The following is a 14,084-nucleotide window of genomic DNA, read 5'->3' as shown; positions in this document are numbered from 1 at the left end:
ATTTTACATGGGCTGCGTCCCACGTCTATAAATAGATGAACAGTACTCCCGTACTGTTCAGACTGACTTGGCATTTGCTTTTGCGTCACATTTGTATTTCCATCTCCTTCCAAGCCGAAGGTACATTTGTAATTCGATATTGTCTCTATTTTTCTATGATGATATAAAAAAGCTAAATTGATGATATTATATGATTATTCATGTTATCCTTTATGTTTCATATGCTTCGTCTTTCATTAATGTATACTGTGATCATGAAGGTTCGTCCTTCATGACCTTCGTCTGAAGATCGTTATATCCTAAGTGAAATAATGCTTCAAAGGACGAAGGACTTTATCGTTTAACATTCTCTGTGTTGCCTTGTTCTTAACTCATAGCACTTGAGAACAAGTCCCCAACAGCGCGGGCCCACTTGTCATGCCGATCGTTGCTATGAACGGAAGACATAGTGTGTGTGGGTTTGTGTCATTGTGTGGGTGACTGAGACGCTCGCGCGACGTGTGAAGCATGGATTCGCTGAGGACGGAAAGTGGATAGACGAATTGGATTATATATGATCGACGTGAAGAGGACGTGTCTTGTAGGCTATTTCAAATAATAAAATAAGTTATTTGTAAAATTATAACGTGGATCGTCTTTAAAATTGATGTTTTAATATAGTATAGACGGAGACAGAGAGAGAAACACGTGTGGGAGCTCCTCAGCGAGCAAAACACGCCCCCTGCTTACGTGTGAAAAAGAGAGCAAGGGGGCATGCATGCGCTTCTCTACCAGATTCGTACGCCGCGTACTCGCATCGCTATCTTTGAGTAGTGCGTATGCTCATCCACGCCGATCGATGCTTTGATTGGAGCTCTGCACGGTGGTGACCAAACATCACCTCAGACGTACGACGACGCAACAAGCTAAGGCAGTAACAGTCATGCTAGCTCCCCGTTCCATCTGTCTTGACGCATCGCATGCATCGACCGGATGAGAATGAGACAAGACCTACGTGGTGTCGTGTCGCTAGCCCGGTGAGATATTTCTGCCGACGATCCGGCCGGGGTCGGTCGACGCATTGCATGGGCAGGAGAGGCTGTACGTGGCCCTTGCGGTGCCAAGCATAGCGCAACCACGGCGACGTACGACGCGCCAGCATTTTGTCATTACCATGAATGGTGCTGCACTCATCACCGGGCGATCGACATGTTGATGGTCAGCGCCGGGTCCTTCACGCCGGCCGCCGGCCACCACACCAGTCGCGCGCGGCATGCATGGTCGTACGTACGTGTAGGCCACCATCTATATGTCCGCTCGCGCAGGGACTACTCATGGTAATGTATCCGTAGCTAACGTGCTGCTGCTCCAACCCACAGCGTAGTCCTGTGGTCGATGGATTAGGACATCTCATAACTATCTTGACCCGGCCGGCGCCCGCTGCTCATCCCCACTCTGTCCTTTCTTCCTAACTAACTTCGACTAGTCGTCAACTCGCTGTAGACTCTCTTTAATCTGTAAGCAGTACGAAAGGATCTCATCGTAATGGTTAAGGCTTTTGTTGGATCGACAAATTTCGAGTTTAATTAAAAAAATCCCCACGATGTACCTCACTTCCTGTGTCAGAGATCGATATCCTGCACGCCACCTTCCGACTAATCTGTTGCAGAGTAGTCAATTAATCGGTCCGTTAGCTATAGAATCAGGATTCGTGGGTTTTCTGGCTCGAACCATGTTTTGGTTTTTTTAATAATATAATACAATACCGGTACAGCGGGCCGACTTATTTTAATCTGTAACAAGTAAGATCGCTATACCTGCATGCATATCTATTGCCGGTGTGTGTGCTCGCTGCTACTCGTATGTCGTATCCACCATCATCGTCTCCAAACTTGCCTCTCGTGCTCCGGCCTCCGGCTCCGGCCATGCCGCCTCCCAATAACCGTCTCTGCGTAGCACTAGCTATTGCGCTCGTCGTCTTCTCTTCGCTGCACACTCCAGCTGCTGCTTCTGCTGCTGACGGCGACACTCTTGCGGCAGGCCAGGCGCTCGCCGCCGGCGACAAGCTCGTCTCCCGCAACGGCAAGTTCGCGCTCGGCTTCTTCCAGTTCCGGCAAGCCCTGCCAGGCGGCGGCGGCACCGGTACGTCCGCATCCGTCGTCGTCCCTTCCCCCGGCTGGTACCTCGGCGTATGGTTCAACAAGATCCCGGTCTGCACTCCGGTCTGGATCGCCAACCGAGACAGGCCCATCACCGAGTCCGAGCTCAAGGTAGCCCAATTCAGAGTCGCATCGACAGACGGCAACAACAAGCTGCTCGTCGTCGCCACCAGTAACACTAACACCAGCGCCGACAATTCCATCATAATCGTCGCCAACACCACCACGAACGGTAGCAGCGTCCATGTCGTGCTCATGGACACCGGCAACCTTGTCCTCCTGCCGCAAACTGAAGCCCTACTATCCTCTGCTTCAGCGCCCGCCGCCAGCTCCTCCTCCTCCTCCTCCTCCTCCTCCTCCTCCTCCTCCTCCTCCCTGTGGCAAAGCTTCGACTACCCGACCGACGTCGGGCTCCCCGGCGCCAAGATCGGCTGGACCAAGCTCGCCGGCGGCCGCTACTTCAGCCGCCAGTTCATCTCGAAGAAGAGCCTGGTGGACCCGAGCCCCGGCTCCTACTCCATCAGCATCGACACCAACGGATTCATGCAGCTGACTCGCAACGCCCCGAGCGTGCAGTACTGGTCGTGGACGTCGGGGAGCCTGGGAAACCTCGTGACGGCGCTGACTGCCCTGATCGACATGGATCCCAGGACCAAGGGGCTGCTGAAACCGGGCTACGTGGCCACCGCCGACGAGGTGTACTTCACCTACAGCATCACCGACGAGTCGGCCTCCGTGTTCGTCCCCGTCGACGTCACCGGCCAGCTCAAGCTCATGCTCTGGTCCGACTCCAAGCGGGCCTGGGAGACCATCTACGCCCAGCCTTCTGATTTCTGCGTCACCTCTGCCGTCTGCGGCCCTTTCACCGTCTGCAACGGCAACTCCGGCCCGTCGCCGTCGTCCTTCTGTACCTGCATGGACACCTTCTCTATCAGGTCCCCTCGGCATTGGGAGCTTGGTGATCTCACAGAAGGGTGTGCGAGGACAACCCCCTTGGACTGCGAAGCTGCTAACAGAAGCAGCAATGGTAGTCCCGCTCCTGCAGGCTCCACGGACGTGTTCCACCCCATAGCTCAAGTGGCTTTGCCTTTGCCCTACAATTCCCGGCCAATAGAGGACGCCACTACGCAAAACGGCTGCGAGGCGGCTTGTCTCGGCGACTGCAACTGCACGGCCTACTCCTTCAGCACCGATGGCAAATGCTCTGTCTGGAATGGGGACCTGCTCAACGTGGACCAGGCCGACAGCACCATAAGCTCCCAAGGTGTTCTTTACCTTCGTCTCGCCAAGAGTGATTTCCAGGGTTTGAGCAGAGGCAACAAGAGGACACCGACGGCGGCGATCGCTGCAGGCGCTGTTGGTTCTGGAATACTAGTGCTCGCCGTGCTAGCGCTCGTAATCTGGAGGTGCAACAATGTGCCGCCGCCGCTACACGCCGGCGTCGGAGACGGTGGCGGAATCATGGCGTTCAAACACACCGATCTATGCCGCGCTACTAAGAACTTCAGCGACAGGCTCGGGGGAGGTGGTTTCGGCTCCGTGTTCAAGGGACTGTTGGGTGACTCGACCGCTGTGGCGGTGAAAAGGCTCGACGATGCCCGGCAAGGCGAGAAGCAGTTCCGGGCTGAGGTGAGCTCGGTCGGGATGATCCAGCACATCAACCTGGTCAGACTGATCGGCTTCTGCTGCGAAGGCGACAAGAGGCTGCTTGTGTACGAGCACGTGGTGAACGGGTCCCTCGACGCGCATCTGTTCCAGCAGAGCAGTGCCGCCGTCGTCGCCACTGCGCTGGATTGGAGCAAGAGGTACAGGATCGCCGTCGGGGTCGCAAGAGGATTGTGCTACCTGCACCAGAGCTGCCGCGAGTGCATCATCCACTGCGACATCAAACCGGAGAACATCCTCCTCGACGCGTCCTTCGCGCCCAAGATCGCGGACTTCGGGATGGCGGCGTTCGTCGGCCGAGACTTCAGCCGGGTCCTGACCACGTTCCGAGGGACAGCAGGGTACCTCGCCCCGGAGTGGCTGAGCGGGGTCCCCATCACGCCCAAGGTGGACGTCTACAGCTTCGGCATGGTGGTCCTGGAGATCGTGTCCGGGCAGAGGAACACGCCGCCGCAGGCTCTCAGCAGGAGCGGTTACTACCACGCCGCGGCGTATTTCCCGGTGCAGGCCATCACGAAGCTTCACGAGGGAGACCTGCAGGGCTTGGTGGACCCGCGCCTACAGGGAGACCTCAGCCTGGAGGAGGCGGAGAGGCTGTTTAAAGTCGCGTTCTGGTGCATCCAAGACGACGAGTGCGACCGGCCGACCATGGCTGACGTTGTCCGCGTTCTCGAGGGCCTCCAGGAGCTCGATATGCCCCCAGTGCCAAGACTACTTGCAGCTATTACAGCACGCGCCAATGCGGATTTCATGTGATAGATAGTTCATAGCTAGACTGCTAGACTAGATAATTCCATCTCCGTCGTGACGACGCAAGGCCTCATGATGATTGAGCTCGAGCATGGCTGGCATGGCAGCACTTCCTGCTTGACTGCGTCTGCGTGGTCAGATTAAGCCTTTGATAATTGTAAGACGATCTGAAAATCTGAGTGGTTCTATGGCGTTGACAATCATTAGTGCAATTGACAATAAGTCAATTTGCATTGCTTACACAACTGGCAGGTCACGCGGTTGGTTTAGCGCTGAATCAACGAACATGCAGGTAGCTGGAGCAGGAGCCTGCAGCGTCGTCGCTGTTTCTTCCATGTTACCCTAAACATACGCATGCAGTCGAAGCTGTATTTTAGGGGGTGTTTGGTTGTAGGGACTAAAGTTTAGTCCGGGTCACATTAAGCATTTGACTTTCAAATAGGAGTATGAAATATAGACCCAACCAACTGGAATAGATTCGTCTCGTCTTTTAATCTTCGGCTGAGAAATTAGTTTTATAATCCGACTACATTTAATACCCGGAACGGAGGTTCAAACATTCAATATGACAGGGGCTAAATTTTAGTTTGGGGTAACCAAACACCCCCTTATTCGTCCCTGTACTTAGCTGTCCATGAGGATGTTTGAGACAGCTTTATTTTTTTTTTCTAAAGAGCTTTTCTGATAATCTAAATTTCTAAATAATCTAATTATCATGATAATCTAGATATCGTTAAGGTTTTAAATAGCCGGCTAAGAGATGCACTATTTAGCGCTAATCAAGATTAGTCGCTAATAGATTTATTTAGCCCGATAAATACATAACATTAGCTTGATTTAGCTGATAAACTGCAATCCTTTTACTGGGTCGATCCTTTGAAACATTAAGAGACAAAAACAAGTTATGGGTAGGTCCTTAACTTAATGTTTATGATTTTGTTAGATAATGATTCAATGCCTTTCATATGTGTCATTGAATTTACATGCATGTTCATTTCTTATTGGACATTTGGACTACTAGTTTGAACTGTCATATTTAAATGTTGAACATTTAAACTATCTATGAAGTTATATCATGCTTTTTCCTAAAAACTGTTAAATGGTTTAGCTCATAGCTATAGCCGGCTATAGCCTTTATAGCTTATCCAAAAGCTTGCCCCTAAGGCCCTTACCTAGACATTTAAAACATTATTGGTACCTGCTCTGCTAGCTCCGATAATGGCAGCGCAAAAGGCCTCCATGAGGACACCCGCCATCGCGGCACTCCTGCTGCTGTCGGCGATGACGATGCTGTCCTCGACGACAGCGGTGGCGCGCTGGTTGGGTGGAAGCATCGTCCAACAAGCCCAACCCTTTCGTGACCCTCCTCCGCGGCATTGGGGACCATGGTCAGTTATCCTCTGCCACAGAACATGGGGCAAGCGTCGTGGTCTCCTCTGCCACCCTGGATTCCCCTACCACCACCATGCGCCACCGCCAGAGACATACTGGCCATAGGCGCCGAGTAATTATTGATTGATTCATTGGAATGTTAGGACAAGATGGCCGATTTAGGGGGAAAATATGTGACGCCATTGATGGACTGGCGTGCTACTGAATTGTTTTACACATCTAAATCTGGCCCAATAAGCCCATATGATTGGTTGATGAGGCAGAATATATTTTTAGTTCATTATGCTTATGATGAAATAAATTAATTATCTCAAACATATATGATTGTTGTATATATCTCATTGCTGTCAAGAAATGAAATAATTCAAATCTACATGGTAGTTATCTTAGTTGTGTTTGCCTACTAAATAAATGAAGGTAGGCATCTTTGGATGCCAAATGACTCGTCAAGCTAAATGAGACGGACATGACTTCCTCTTTTGATACTATTAATGAAGGTGGACGTCTTTGATGCCAAATGACTTACCAAGCTAAATTTTAGCTACTCAAAAGTAAAATAACTCTATGCTAGTGGTTGACCTAAGTATTTTACCTATGTAAATTTGTTTACAAAGGCGACATCGTTATGCCAATAATGACCCGCTGCAATCATACGCCAATGGAACACATAATTTCCATAATCTTTCATGTCAGCATTTCACAAAACCACCTATGAAGATACAAAAACTACCACTAGTAAAACCTATTTCTATACTAGTGGTGGTCGAAACTTGAGAAAGTTTGATGGCCAAGAATCATAAAGCGACTTGTAATTACAATTAGCTAACATAGATAATAAATTATTATAGAAACAGACGGTAGTTCAAGGCTTGAAGTTGGATCACAAAGATAGAAAATTTTTAATGAGGTTAAATTGACAAACACGAAAGAGAGCAAAGTATAGGAGCACATTAAATTCATTCCAATGTTGATTGTCCATCTATATTTATGCAACATAATATTTGCACCTCTCTTAGAGCAAAAATTAAATTACCACCTAGTTTAGATGACAACCATCTATCCATGCTAAATTTAAGCACTAGAGAGTCGACACTATATATACACACATATATGTGGTATAACATCGGCAACGTTCTCTAACAAGAAGCACAGATAGCAACAACAATAACAACAATGGTCGCGTTCGAGCGTAGCAGGAGCACAACCACTGTGGTGCTCCTCGTCCTTTTGATGCCGCTATTGCTGTCAACATCCACCGCGTCGGAGGCACACATCCAGAAGAAATGGAGACCCCCAATAATCTATCCATGGATGCCCCCTATAATCTATCCATCGCCGATACCACCTCCACACCATGGGCGCGACTTGGACTTGCCCTCCATGAACAACAAGCACACCCCACCGGCGTCACAGCAAGACGACCAAGCTGCTGTCGGCTCATTGCAGCCTTAGCTTGGAATGTGTTGCATGGGTTGTTATATTTATGATGAGGAATAAATTTAATTAACTTTGCATAATTTCCAATGTATTTGAGTGAGCCGAGATAAACGTATGAGACTTGTGGATACAAATGGCTAAAGTAGAACTTCAGTTGGGTTAGTTCCGTGGGATTAACTACTAGTACATAGAACATTAGTACTGGCAATGCCAAATCTTATTTCCCACCTATCGGTATTTGGGACCCGACCGCGCACCCGGGCCCTCGAGGTGCTTTTGGGTAGGACGGTGTTGTCGACTGTAGCTCGATGGTTTGTGCTAGGCGCACGAGAGACGATAGACAATTTTCTACAGGTTCGGGCCGCTTAGAGAGGCGTAACACCCTACTTCCTGGTGTGGATCTTTATGTGATGGGTTACAGGGGGATTCTCTAGTATGAAGGATGCTAGAGAATGGAGTAGATGGTTGATGAATGACCTACCTTTGATGGGGTGCCCCCTAGGCCTTATATACTCGACCGTGGGGCGTTACATGCGGGTATGATAACAACGTGCACCTAAGTAATAGTGAACCGACTAAACTTATCTTCCTATAATCCTACCGACTTACACCCATTTAGTTCCGACGTCTGAGGGTGCTGCGCGGGAGAATCGGATCAATGCTGCGTATAATGCTTAAATCCCATGAGCCGTCTGGGCTCGAGTCTATCCGATCCTATGTCAATCCATTCAGCCAGCAGTTCCTCCCCTGGCCCACGAAGGGATGGCCTTGCGAAATAATGGGCCCAAAGCCTTTCGCGAGGCCTTCTAGCCTTCTAGTGGACCCGGGGGATATCTATCCCCACAAGCCCCCAATCTTTGAGTTGATTTTGAAATAATCGGCCCAAAGATTCTAGGTCCAGCTTGCGGTTTTGATTTTGGTAATGGACGCTTTGAAAATATACCTATCGAATCGTTGCTTCTGAACTCTGAGCAATTCAGTAAAAAACAATCTTCTGTTATCCTCCTTTGGCACATTCAACGATCTTTGCCTTATACTTCAGAAATCGGTGCTCTGTCACTGGCTTATGCTTTGGAGATCAGCATTTTGTCCTTTGGGTTGAGGATTCATTGGGTGCACCGGGGAGGTGCACCCAATGGGTGTAGCCCCCGAGCTTTGAGTGGATTACTGAAAATAATCCACACAAAGGTCTTCATCTCATGCTTTTTAGGAATCATCGTTTTATCTTCGTCTCAGCATTTTATCGTCGGTTCATGCTTTAGAGATCAACATTCTGCCTTTTGGGGTTAATGATTCATTGGGTGCACCGGAGGTGCACCCAATGGGTGTAGCCCCCGAGCTTTGAGTGGATTACTGAAAATAATCCACTCAAAGATCTTCATCTCATGCTTTTTAGAAATCATCATTTTATCTTCGTCTCATGCCTTAGAACTCAGCATTATATCATCAGCTTATGCTTTGGAGATCAGCATGTTGTCTTCATTTCATGCTTTAGAAACCAGCAACGTGATCTGCCCATGTCCTATTAGGTTTGAAATTTATTTGATCGGCGACAGATTGGACGTCTGGTAGATGGCTCTTGGCTGGTCTTCACTTCTCTTTGTGCTTTAATGCTTCTGTTGATTAGACTTGTACTTCAGCAGCTATATTTGGCTTTCCTCTGATCTCCATCGATATCTTTATTCTGTCTTGATACATTAATTGCGTATACTGTACGGATGTGACTGCTTGGGAAAATCTATTGAAAATTCTTGGTTGTCCCCCCAATGAGTGTGACCGAGGGACTTCTTGGTACGCCGAGCATTTAGCAAACTATCCTTGAGTAGTAACTTGATGTGACCGCGGGGTGTAATCATTTCGTCCAAGCAGTTGACCTTAGTCCAAATGGTGTTGTGTTACGTGAAGCAGCGTCTGCTGCCTGACTTGTTTCCAGATGATTTGAATTGCTTATTGAATACGTGCGACTGTTCGGTGATCGTGGTAGAAGACGAGCAGTTGCCTCTGGCCTCTATAAATAGACTGCCTGCCTTGCTAGTGTCTTCACACATCTTCTGATCGTCTGTTTCTTCTTTTCCCACTTTTCTCTTCTCTGCCAACCGTCCATGGGCAAGAACAAGAAGGGTCGAGGTTCATCGCACCACTCCGGCGATAAGCGGAAATGCGAGCCAAGTCCTCCCTCGGAGGACTTTAGTGACTCCGAGTACTCGGAGGAGGAGTTCTCCTCCGAGTCCGAGAGGTCGCCAGTCTACGCCTCTCCCCCGGTGTCGTCCGATGATTCGGACGATTCCCAGGGGATACCCGCCGAGGTATGGATGTACATCTGGGCCATCCAACGCTCCGGGCTCGAGGGCTCGGATGAGTCGGAGGTCTCCTCAGATGAGGAGAACTCTTCCAACTCGTCTAAGGAGGAGAGCGGCAGTGACGGCGACGACGAGGGCGACGGCGGCGATGACAGCGACGATGATGGCAAGGGCGGCGAAGGCGACGGCGGCAAGGGCGACGGAGGCAGCGGCGGCAAGGGCGGTGGCAACGGCAAGGGCAGCGGCGGCAGCAGCAAGGCCAATGGCAAAGCGCCATTGGCTTAAATATTAGTATAGATAGTTAGTAGTAGCAGTAGTAGTAGCAGCAGAATAATGTAGTAGTAGTTAGTATTATAGTGTAGTGTGAGTAATGTAGTAATGTAGTAACGTAATGTAGTGAAAAGGGGAGAAAAGCCTGACTCAATGAGTTAGTTTTTAAGTTTGTGAAAAACTTCCCTCCTCTACGTACTGAAGAAATTTCAGCTATTCTGGGCAACCTCTTGCTTTTCCGCCGTTCTTTCTTTATAGTCGATTGATAGTTTGTCTTCGCGCCTAATGTTGCTGACGTTATTGAAATAATTACCAAGTGATAACTGGTAACTGTTGAGTCATGTTTGGTTCTGCCGGCGTTTTAGAGATAACGGCCGAGTTATGACGGACACTTTCGGCGTTTTAGAGATAATAACCGAGTGGTGCTTTATGTTTCCAGCATTTTAGAGGTAACAGCCGAGTTATACTTGACCCCGTCGGCGTTTTTAGAGGTAACAACCGAGTTATGACAGAGACTATCAGCGTTTTAGAGATAACAGTCGAGTTATGGCTGACACTGTCGGCGTTTTAGAGGTAACGACTGAGTTATGGCTGACACTATCAGCGTTTTAGAGGTAACGGCCGAGTGGTGCTTGATGTTGTCGGCGTTTTAGAGGTAACAACCGAGTTATGTCGGAAGTCTTGCTTTCTCGAGTGATGACTTGGCACTTTTTAGAAATGGTGCCCAACCCGGGAAAACCTCATTTATACTCATATCGACGTGTGCTTTTGAGTTCTGAGCCCTAACTTCACATTTCCGCCTCGAACCACTCCTCTGTTTCCCTAAGATTTCGCCCTTGTTCGATCCGCCAGCGAGATTGCGATGGCGCCTAAGCGGAAGAATCAGAGTTCTACTGCGGCAATCATTCCTCCCATCGATCCCAATAGCCAGTTGTCGTTCGTAGGTAACCACATGTCTGTTGTCTCGGAATCAGATCTCCTCCACCTTGTTGATGTTGGAGTTCTTCCTCCAAAAGAACTCTGCTCTTGGCGGATTTGTCGTGGGCTCACTGTTCCGACAGAAGATACCCACGAGTCCGTCGTCTATGTTCCTTTTCTCATCCGCGGCCTTGCTCTTCCCGTTTCTCCCTTATTCCGCGGTCTCCTTGATTTTTACAATCTAAACTTGACCCATCTGAATCCCAATTCTATCTTGCAAATTTCTATCTTTGTGCATCTGTGCGAGGCCTACCTCGGAATTCTTCCTCATTTCAGACTCTGGAAGTGTTTGTATCATTGTCGGCCTGGGATGGCTGGGGGCAGCACCAGCTCGTTGGTGGTGCAAGTTTGGAGATGCGCCGCGGGAGGAAGATAGAATACCTTGACATTCCTCTCAAGGATAGCATTAAAGGGTGGCGCCTTGAGTGGTTTATTGTGGAAAACCACTGCAAGTCCCTCCCCCTCGGCCGGGGAGACAGCCGGATGTACGTACTCCGAGCTGGGTTGAGTCTCCAACTTCCTTGGAGGTAACAGAGGCTAGAGTTCTGCTTGCTGAGATCTGTCTACTGAAGGAGAGAGGTCTGACTGCCGAAGCTGTGGTTGCTGACTTTGTTTTCAAGAATATTCAGCCTTTGAAAGACAGGGTGTATCCAGTTTACTTGTAGAGTGGTATTACTGACACTACCCGGGTCACCAACAAGAAAATTTGTACTGAGGATCTGGTGAGCCGACTAGACATGATCTTGAGGGGCAAGATATCAAATGTTGGTGCTCCTGTTGCCTATTCTGCTTGGAATCTGCCACCTCATAGGTCATTTTTCAATTTCGTGTCTAACCATCCTACTAGTGATGGTGGTCTGGGTCTTAGAGTACGACCCTCTCCCGAGGACATTGAGGCTCTGGTTGCTCCCCTTTGGGATCTTCCCAATGATGAGAGACAAATTCACTTTGAGATGCCAGCAAGTCCAGATGATGCAGAAATAGATGTTGTACTCAGTATGTTGGCTGGAGAATCTTCTGACTCGACCCATGCTGAACTGATGGCTATCACGGTTGGACAAGAGCTTAACAAAACAGTGGAAACCCCAAATCCTGAGGGTACCCGCCCAAAGCGTCCTCACCAAGTTAGCCATCTGACTGCGCCTGTTGAGGAAAAGAAGAAGAAGAAGAGGCGGCTTCGGCGACTGTCATGCTTGGACCAGGATGCCGGTCCTTCTGCTCTGGTTTGTGATGAGGTGCCAGTAGAGGTCCTTTCTGAGGTTGATCCCAATGGTGGCGTCCATGTTGAAGTTGATCCCAATGGGTGTAACTGTGCTGAAGTTGATCCTAATGGGTGTAACCGTGCTGAAGTTGATCCCAATGGGTGTAACCGTGCTGAAGTTGATCCCAATGGGTGTGACCGTGCACCGGCTGTTGTCCATATTTTTGATGAGGATGAAGAATAGGAAGAAGAAGTTCCGCTGATTCGTAAGAATAGCCGGCATTACAGAGGTAGTAGGGGGGATAGTGATATTCCTTCTCCAACTCTGTCCGCTCTTGTCAGCCTTCAAGAACTATCAATAACGGATTTTGATCAGGCCCTTGAAGATGTCGTTCCTGAGGATATGCTATCGGAGCCGACTGCTGATGACATCATGGCTGTTTGTTCTGAAATTCCAGACATGGGATTAGAGGTATCCCGAGCAGTGTCTCGTGCATCATCGACTTTGGAAGACAGTCTTCGATGTCAAGACGTTGGTCAGGATTGCCCGACTCACATGGAGGTAACTAAGGGTCCTTCAGCCTTAGAGGTGACTACTGTAGAAAACCCAGTCCCGAGGGTGGTGCTGGCAGTTACCCAGCCCCCGAGGGTGTCGCCGGTAGTGATCCGGCTCTGGTGGGTAGCGCGAGCTGTAACCTAGCCCCCGAGGGTGTTGCCGGTAGTGATCCGGCTCTGGTGGGTGGCGCGAGCTGCAACCCAGCCCCCGAGGGTATCCAAGTGAGCTGTCCTTCCCACACCTCCATGGATGTCCATGTCGGGTCGTTTCCACCACGATCTGATGGGGTGATGGCAATGCATGCTTCTTTGGCTTCGAGCAAACAAGTCACCTTGGAGGTCGGCAAGCCAGATGCAAGAAGTCTGACATCCGCTGGTGGGGCTGAGCCAACCCCTGACAATGTTCTTCAAATTGTTCTGGTTGATCTTCCTTCATCGAGCTATGACGTAGCTCCTCGTGACTTGGGGTTACCATCATTCCTCTCCAATCTTCAGGTAACTCAGCTCTTGCGTTCTATCGTTCTTCTTGGTAAATTATCTTCCCTATACTCATTTGTCTTCAATCACAGGCTTTGGTTGACAGAATGTCTGCTTAGTTGAGGTCACATGGTGCCACTATCCCAGAAGGGGCTCTGTCTCTGATGCAGTGGAACCCATTGCTGCTTAAAAAACAGATAGCTCACTTGAAGGCGTCAAACGCTGGTTAGTAACTTCGTTTCTTCCTTGGCTAATTGATCAACTTGTTTTTAACCGTGTATCCTTCTTCGACTGCCTTGTCAGATATGGCTTGGTGGTGCTCTGAGCTTGAGGAAAAACATCTTCAACATCAAGCCAACTCAACCCGACGGTACTCTGATCTTGAGGAGAAGTATTCTCAAGGTCAAACCGACATGGCTCGGGTTTCTGCTTCTCTGGACGATGCACATTTTTTGAATTTTTCTCTCAATGCTCAGTTTAACTTCAAAAGGGCAGCACATGAGGTAAACTTCCTTAATTGGCTCTGTCGTGCTTACTGTTTACTGGATGCTGAAAGTTGATTCTTGTCTGTAGGAGGAGAAACGAGCGCTTGCAGCTTCTCGTGATAATCTGGACAGGTTATATCGTGATGCCAGTAATTCCTTAACCATCTTGGAGAGGAGCCATTGCTTCACTATGTTAGATCTGGATCATCATCGTCGCGAGCTGCAAGTGTCCCAAGACGAGGTCCTGTGGCTTAGACAGTTGGTGTTAAGCAAGGATTCCATCATCAAAGATCTGTGTGCCTCCAAGAAGTTAGTCACCCAGGAGCTAGAGGTCGCTCGACTGGCTACCAAATTTTCAGAGGACAACTGCGCCATTCTGAAGGCTCAGCGCGACAAGGCTATGGACAAAGCCATTCGCGCGGGGTGGATCTTGATG

At 49.2% G+C, this 14,084-nt stretch overlaps 2 protein-coding genes across 2 annotated transcripts; both read left to right on the top strand.

Moving 5' to 3' along the window:
- Positions 1–1,698: 1,698 nt before the first annotated feature.
- LOC103629219 (G-type lectin S-receptor-like serine/threonine-protein kinase At2g19130) lies at positions 1,699–4,793 on the top strand. Its single transcript, XM_008650393.4, has one exon. The coding sequence runs from the start codon at positions 1,842–1,844 to the stop codon at positions 4,557–4,559; it is 2,718 nt and encodes a 905-aa protein (XP_008648615.3). The 5' UTR covers positions 1,699–1,841; the 3' UTR covers positions 4,560–4,793.
- Positions 4,794–7,073: 2,280 nt separating this feature from the next.
- LOC100275747 (uncharacterized) lies at positions 7,074–7,473 on the top strand. The gene has a single exon (NM_001149758.2). The coding sequence runs from the start codon at positions 7,119–7,121 to the stop codon at positions 7,395–7,397; it is 279 nt and encodes a 92-aa protein (NP_001143230.1). The 5' UTR covers positions 7,074–7,118; the 3' UTR covers positions 7,398–7,473.
- Positions 7,474–14,084: the final 6,611 nt, after the last annotated feature.

The sequence above is a fragment of the Zea mays genome, chromosome 6, assembly GCF_902167145.1.
Source record: "Zea mays cultivar B73 chromosome 6, Zm-B73-REFERENCE-NAM-5.0, whole genome shotgun sequence".
NCBI classification, from domain to species: domain Eukaryota; kingdom Viridiplantae; phylum Streptophyta; class Magnoliopsida; order Poales; family Poaceae; genus Zea; species Zea mays.
Note: the sequence above shows the minus strand (reverse complement) of the source record. Positions and strands in the feature narration are given on the sequence as shown.

Coding starts and splice junctions, on each gene's coding strand:
- LOC103629219 (XM_008650393.4), top strand. CDS start 1,842: ATGTCGTATCCACCATCATCGTCTCCAAACTTGCCTCTCGTGCTCCGG.
- LOC100275747 (NM_001149758.2), top strand. CDS start 7,119: ATGGTCGCGTTCGAGCGTAGCAGGAGCACAACCACTGTGGTGCTCCTC.